Below are 7,391 nucleotides of genomic sequence, written 5' to 3' on the forward strand. Positions count from 1 at the left end.
ACCTCTGAGCGTCTCTTGCCTTGAAAACCCTAAAGGGTTGCCATAACTCAGCTGTGACGATGGCAAAACAACAACAAAAAAGTGACCTCAGCAGCCTCTCTGATGAAATTTTGCATGATGATGAATGAGATGCAAAGGTTCTAACACCAGACAAATGCTGGGGCAGAGGGCTCTAGAGGCCGGAATCTCTGGAGGGCTAGCGTCGCCAACCTCCAGGTGGAGCCTGGAGTTCTCCAGACAACAGAGGTCAGTTTTCCTGGAGAAAATGGCAACTTCAGAAGGCAGACGCTATTATATACCATAGATATAGATAGGTGAAATCCCTCCCCAAATACCCCCTCCACAGGCACTGCCACAAAATCTCTAGGAAAATCCCTGGCCAGAGTTGGCAACCCTACAATGAGCAGGAGACGAAGAGAGATGGAGATATGAGGATGGCTGTAAATGATGGAATAATGCCACTTCCAGGAAAACCAGGAAGTGACATCGGGCACTTCTAGGAATTGATGGAAACTCAATGGTTCCCATCCCTATTGGGCATATGCTAACCCTACTGGAAGTTCTGGATTGCTAAGGGACCCATCGTCTGACTTCTTAGCAGAGCCATCACAATGCAGTCTCATGGAAAATTTGAAGTAAATTGTGGTTTCCAGAGAGACGTGATGTCTCTTCCTGGTTTCCCCTGGAAACGTCACACCACAGGTGAGGCTGGCTTTAAAAAAGTCTTCACCATCGCCACTCCAAGCAGCAGCAGTGTCACTGTCTTTGGTATTTAAGCATTAATGGTGTTCTTTAAGAAAATTTGAACAGCACAGTATCCAGCGTGCAACCGGGCGGACCCACGGAGGATTGGGCGCCATACATACATGTTATGGCCATATATGGATGTTTACCTGTGTTCTCAGAGGCAAAAAGGTACACCTGGTGCGGAGGGAGGAAAGATCTGCATCCCCCCTTCACCACATGTAGGAAACTGACTGGTGAAAACTACTGCCCATATCAGGCCCATATCATTCTAGCTGACTTGCACAGTTGTTGAGATGTTAAAATTCCACTCTCACTGGATTGAGGGTGAGATAGAAATTAAGTGAAGGATCCAATGGAACAGAATTGATGTAGCTCAGGGGTTAAGACGCTGAACTGCAGATCAGAAGGTTGGTAGATCAGCAGTTTGAGACCCGAGTGCCGCATGATGGAGTGAGCTCCCATCTCTGGCCCCGGCTCCTGCCAACCTGGCAGTTCGAAAGCAAGAAACTGCAAGTAGATAAATAGGTACCACTTCGGTGGGAAGGGAACAGTGTTCCGTGCGACTCGGCGTCTAGTCATGCCGGCCACAAGACCACAGGAACGTCTTCGGACAGCGCTGGCTCTTCGGCTTGGAAACGGAGATGAGCACCGCAACCTAGAGTTGGATTCGACTGGCTTTCGAGCAAGGGAAACCGTCACCTTTACTGTTAACTTGCCCTGACCTGGATAGCCCAGGCTAGCCCAATCTTGTCAGATCTCAGAAGCTAAGCAGTGTCATCTCTGCTAACTACTTGGATGGGAGACCACCAAAAAACTCCAGGGTCACAACACAGAGGCAGGCAAAGCGACCTCTGAAGGTCTCTTTGCCTCGAAAACTCTACAGGGGTCACCAAAAGTCGGCTCTCTTGACACCAAAACAAAACCACCCTATAAACCTCCCCCCCCCCGGCCAAAGGAAATCCAGAAACCTTTATCTCACACTTTGGGAGATGGATGCTGTCTTTGGGTAAGGCGCAAGCAAGACACTGAGCGTACATTAGGTGTAAGTTTCCCTTGCTCAAAAGCCAGTCGGATCCGACTCTAGGGGGCGGTGCTCATCCCCGTTTCCAAGCCAAAGAGCCAGCGCTGTCCGAAGACGTGTCCGTGGTCATGTGGCCGGCATGACTAAATGCCGTGGCGCACAGAACGCTGCTACCTTCCCACCGAAGCGGTACCTATGTATCTACTTGCAGTTTCTTGCTTTCAAACTGCTAGGTTGGCAGGAGCCAGGGCCAGAGACGGGAGCTCCCTCCATCATGCGGCACTCGGGTCTCCAACTGCTGAACTACCGACCTTCCCGTCTGCAGTTCAGCATCTTAACCACTGAGCTACATCAATTCTGTTATGCTGATATGCTGATCACCACTTTGGGGTCAGGAAGCAATTTTTCTCCAGGCTACTTTTGCCAGGGATACTGGAGGTTTTGTGGTCAACTTCTAGGCACGGAACAGGGGTCAGTGGGGTGTTGGGAGGGAGGTATTGGTGAGTATGCTGATCACCACTTTGGGGTCAGGAAGCAATTTTTCTCCAGGCCAGTTTGGCCAGGGATCCTGGAGGGTTTTTGGTCATCTTCTGGGCATGGAACAGGGGTCACTGGGGTGTGGGGGGGAGGTATTTGTGAATATGCTGATCACCACTTTGGGGTCAGGAAGCAATTTTTCTCCAGGCCAGTTTGGCCAGGGATCCTGGAGGGTTTTTGGTCATCTTCTGGGCATGGAACAGGGGTCACTGGGGTGTGGGGGGGAGGTATTTGTGAATATGCTGATCACCACTTTGGGGTCAGGAAGCAATTTTTCTCCAGGCCAGTTTGGCCAGGGATCCTGGAGGGTTTTTGGTCATCTTCTGGGCATGGAACAGGGGTCACTGGGGTGTGGGGGGGAGGTATTTGTGAATATGCTGATCACCACGCTGCGGTAAGGAAGCAATTTTTCTCCAGGTCAGTTTGGCCCGGGAACCTGGAGGGGTTTTGCCCTCTTCTGTGCATGGAGCAGGCGTCACTGGATGTATGTGTGTGTGTGGGGAGAAGGTTGAAAAGTACGCAGACGGAGAGTGATTTCAGCAATGCGTACTTTATTCGATCAGGAACAAGACAACTTTGGCCGGCTTACAGACTGGCTTATATCCCCCGAGAAACCTCCACCCAAAACACACCCCTACTTCCCTATAAGTTATTTACAGTGGCAGAGAGTCCCATAGGCTCTCGCCGGGAACCTAGCCCCCTGATTGGAGCAGGCTAGGATCCGCATAGTTCATTGTCTCTTGGAGCGAAGCTCGATGTTTGTCTCTGGACTTGTCTGGAATGGATACATTACAAAGGTATTCATGAATCTCCTGCATTGTAGGGGGGTTGGACTAGATGACCCTAGAGGTACCTTCGAACGCTTACGAGTCTAGATTCATCACTCAATCAAACCCCATAGATAACTTTATGCCTCCCGGCTCCCCTCCCCAAATCACTCTACTCCTCCAGTTCACGAATGATTCACATCCCCCGAAACTTTTTTTTGGGGGGGGGCGCGCCTCGAAGTCCGCGCAACCCCACCGCCCGAGCCCTAAAGCAAGACGAAGGCGGCCCCGTTCCAAGAAGGCCCGCCACGAGAAACGATTTCCCCGGGCGGCTCTTTTTTGAGCGAGGGGGAATCTCTCCAGATCCCCAAAGGGCAAAGCAGGCATGCATCCTTTTGCAGAGAGCGGGGTGGTGGCAGCAGGCCACGAGGAAAAACCTGCCCCCTTGGCACCACCCGCCCCCCCAACCCCGCTTGGCGAGCCCCCGCGCCTCAATGTCTCATCACCCATCATCATCCTCATCATCAGCCGCCAGTCATCCCCGCCCTCCGCTTGAATGACGGCTTGGAGTTCCGGAGGGGGGATTTCTGCTGCCTCTTTCCAGCGAGGGAATCTCTCGCTTGTCTCTTTCGCTCTCGCTGCCGCTTATATAAGCGGCCCCCGGTGTGTCCTTTTATGGCGCGGCTTCCTGCCTGGCCGCCGCTTCGGCTGCTTCCGTGGGCCGGACCGCGCCATGGAGCCGCTGAGTCAAGCGCAGGGACCGGGGTGGAGGGGTGGGGATCAAGGATCGGGGGACCCCAGATGGGTAGGGGATGGGTAGGGCATAGGGCACCCCCCACCACCACCAGTGTTCCCTCTAAGCTGAGTTAGTGTGAGCTAGCTCATAGTTTTTGAGCCTCTGGCTCACACGTTGTCGTCTTTGCCCAGGAAGGATGGTTGCAGCGCGAACTGATTTATGCAGGAGCCAAATTAAAGCTCACAACTTTAATGCCAGTAGCTCACAAAGTAGAATTTCTGCTCACAAGACTCCACAGCTTAGAGGGAACATTGCCCCCCCCACACACCTCTCGACGTCTCGCCACCCTCCTCCCCAAAACCCGTGCACACCGTGCAGCATTGCAACTAAGATTTGCAAACTCTCCCTCTCTTTGCAGAGCGTGCCTTTAACCCCCCTCTCCTGTCCCTCTAGCGAAACAGCGGCACACACATGTACCTGTGTGCCATGCGCAGGTGTAGCCGTGTGTTATGCGCAGGGCTCGGGCTCGCGAACGGCCGGGCGAGTGCAACCCGATGCGTGCATCATGCATGCACACTTCTTTGCAGTGCATTTCAATCTGCCCCCCAACCCCTTTTGCCCAGGGTCTTTCAGGGAATGGGCTTTGAATCAGGGAGTCCCTTGCCAGGGAAACTGTCAGAAGACAGATCAGTCCTTCCTCGGCTCTTTAGGGGGGAAAGGGAGAGGCGGGGGACCGGGGATTACTCATCCATCCATCCAACTGTCGGCGAAACCTTTCAAGCGCTTCTCGCCCGGCCGTCTGGGGGTGGGGGCGAGGGGGCGGGCGGGCAGGCAGGCAGGCTGGCTTGCCAGGAGCGGCGTGTGCCACCGAACGCGCCGCGTCCAATCAGCGGCGAGATGCAGATGAGCCAGGAGGCTTGGCTACGCCCACAGACCGGGCTGCGTGGCGTATAAGTAGGGCGAGCCGTGAGCGTTCCAGCCAGAACACACAGAGAGAGAGACAGAGAATCCCTCTCCTCTGCGGCTACAGAGAGACTCGGAGACTTGTTCGCCTGAACTTCTCAGGAGCTGATTGCCTGGCTGCTTCCCTCCTTTCCCAGAGGAAAGATCCAGGATTGACAGATTCCCTTTTGATTTGCTTTGGGCTTCGGTTGAGGACCTCGACAGCGGAGCTTTCTGGGGTGGTTTCTGATCTGGTTGTGTTTGGGGCAGAAGGAGGAGGAGAGAGCGAGGTAGTCTCCAAGGAGCGTTGAGGCCAGGTTTGTCCCGCAGCTGCTCAGCCATGCAGTTGGAGAACGTCAACCACGGGAATCTCCACTCCTTCCAGGGCCACCGCGGCGGCGTGGCCAACAAGCCCAACGTCATCCTCCAGATAGGGAAGTGCAGGGCCGAGATGCTGGACCACGTCAGGAGGACCCACCGGCACCTCCTGACCGAGGTCTCCAAGCAGGTGGAGCGCGAGCTGAAGGGCCTGCAGAAGTCGGTGGGGAAGCTCGAGAACAACCTCGAGGACCACGTCCCCTCGGCGGTTGAGAACCAGAGGTGGAAGAAGTCCATCAAGGCCTGCCTGTCTAGGTGCCAGGAGACCATTGCTCACTTGGAGAGGTGGGTCAAGAGGGAGATGAATGTCTGGAAGGAAGTGTTTTTCCGCCTGGAGAGATGGGCTGACCGGCTGGAGTCCGGAGGGGGGAAATACTGCCATGGGGATAACCACAGGCAAACGGTCTCTGTCGGGGTCGGAGGCCCAGAAGTCAGGCCTAGCGAAGGGGAGATCTATGATTATGCGCTGGACATGAGTCAGATGTATGCCCTGACTCCTCCCTCGCCGGGAGATGTCCCTGTTGTGTCTCAGCCCCACGACTCCTACCAGTGGGTCACTGTCCCGGAGGATACCCCACCCTCCCCGGTGGAGACCCAGATCTTTGAGGACCCAAGAGAGTTCCTGACTCACTTGGAGGACTATTTGAAGCAGGTGGGTGGGACCGAGGAGTACTGGCTCTCTCAGATCCAGAACCACATGAACGGCCCGGCCAAGAAGTGGTGGGAGTACAAGCAGGACTCTGTCAAGAACTGGCTGGAGTTCAAGAAAGAGTTCCTGCAGTATAGCGAGGGCACCTTGACCCGGGACGCCATCAAGGAGGAGCTGGATCTCCCCCAGAAAGACGGGGAGCCCTTAGACCAGTTCCTCTGGCGGAAGAGGGATCTGTACCAGACCCTCTACGTTGAGGCCGATGAGGAGGAAGTCATCCAGTATGTCGTGGGCACGCTCCAGCCCAAGCTGAAGCGCTTCCTCAGCCACCCTTACCCCAAAACTTTAGAACAGCTGATCCAGAGAGGCAAGGAAGTTGAGGGCAACTTAGATAACTCTGAGGAGCCCACCCCACAGAGGACTCCCGAGCACCAGCTATGCGGCTCGGTCGAGAGCTTGCCCCCTTCCTCGACCGTTAGCCCCGTGGCGAGCGATGGGACCCAGCCCGAAACGTCTCCTCTGCCGGCCACCGTGATCTGAGCTCGAGACCGGAGGCGGCAAAGCGTTCCGCAGAGGGGAGTCAGTGGCTTATTTAGGAAGGGTGGTTTCCTTTCAGTTGGAGACTGTGGCCGGGATGGGTCTGAGGATGCTCTCAGTCCAATGAGCCGTCAGAGGAGCATTGTTATTATTATTATTTTGTTTGTGAGCGGGCCACGTGGAATATGTGGCTTACTTAGGTCACTTGCAGTGGCCCAGACTGGAGAGTGAAGGCTACTTTGAGGATTCTTTTTTTAAAAAAGAGAGAGAGAGAGAAGCGATTGCAAAGAATGGACAGTGTTACAAAGACCAGTCAATTCTTTCTGGCCAAGGGCCACCAAGTACCCTTGGGCGTTCATTTCCAAGGTCTTGAGACAGGCGCAGTATGGGGAAGTTCCTTCTCCGCAACCCTCAGTTCTCCTTTTCCTTCCAGGCATTCCCCCCTCTTTCGAGAAACGTCTCGAGATGACCTTCAGTCATCTCTGCTTGGGCTCTCGCCAACGCCAAGAAAGCAAATTGTTTGCATTTTTTTTAAATTCTCCTTCTGTCAACTTTTGGTTGACTGAGAAGGGGATTTCCTAGAAAGTTTTAGGAAGACGTGAAAAAATTCCATCTGGAGCATCGAATTAGAGTTGCTCTGTTTTCCTTCTTCTTCCTAAGTGGTTCTTCTGGATCCTGTTTGGCTCTGACCCGATTTGGATGGCCTTCGGCGCCAGAAAAAGATATTGTCCACATTCATCCCACAGGGGACTAGACCCAAGAGCAGACCATGGGAGTGGACAGCTGTTAAGCAGAGGACAGCGAGAAGGGAAAGATCAGAGTCCACATTCATCCCACAGGGGACTAGACTCAAGAGCAGACCATGGGAGTGGACAGCTATTAAGCAGAGGACAGCAAGAAGGGAAAGATCAGAAAGTGCTCAAACTCTGTACAGGGGTTAGATTCCTAGACTATTGGGGGGGATTTCAATTCTATACAAACACAACTCAGTTTCAGAGAACACGCTGGTCCCAGCTCAGCACAAATGCAGACCCACCAAGACAGAGATGGATCTTTGCCATAGGAAAGATCCACTAG

At 53.9% G+C, this 7,391-nt stretch overlaps 1 protein-coding gene across 1 annotated transcript; it reads left to right on the plus strand.

The window, feature by feature from the left end:
* The first annotated feature begins 5,090 nt into the window (after positions 1-5,090).
* On the plus strand, positions 5,091-6,317 carry ARC (activity-regulated cytoskeleton-associated protein). The gene has a single exon (XM_015418259.1). The coding sequence runs from the start codon at positions 5,091-5,093 to the stop codon at positions 6,315-6,317; it is 1,227 nt and encodes a 408-aa protein (XP_015273745.1).
* The last annotated feature ends 1,074 nt before the right edge of the window (positions 6,318-7,391 follow it).

Source organism: Gekko japonicus, unplaced genomic scaffold, assembly GCF_001447785.1.
Source record: "Gekko japonicus isolate JY-2015 unplaced genomic scaffold, Gekko_japonicus_V1.1 scaffold3714, whole genome shotgun sequence".
Lineage (NCBI taxonomy): Eukaryota > Metazoa > Chordata > Lepidosauria > Squamata > Gekkonidae > Gekko > Gekko japonicus.

What these genes read in the sequence shown, in the direction of transcription:
- ARC (XM_015418259.1), top strand. Translation starts at nt 5,091, where the DNA reads ATGCAGTTGGAGAACGTCAACCACGGGAATCTCCACTCCTTCCAGGGC.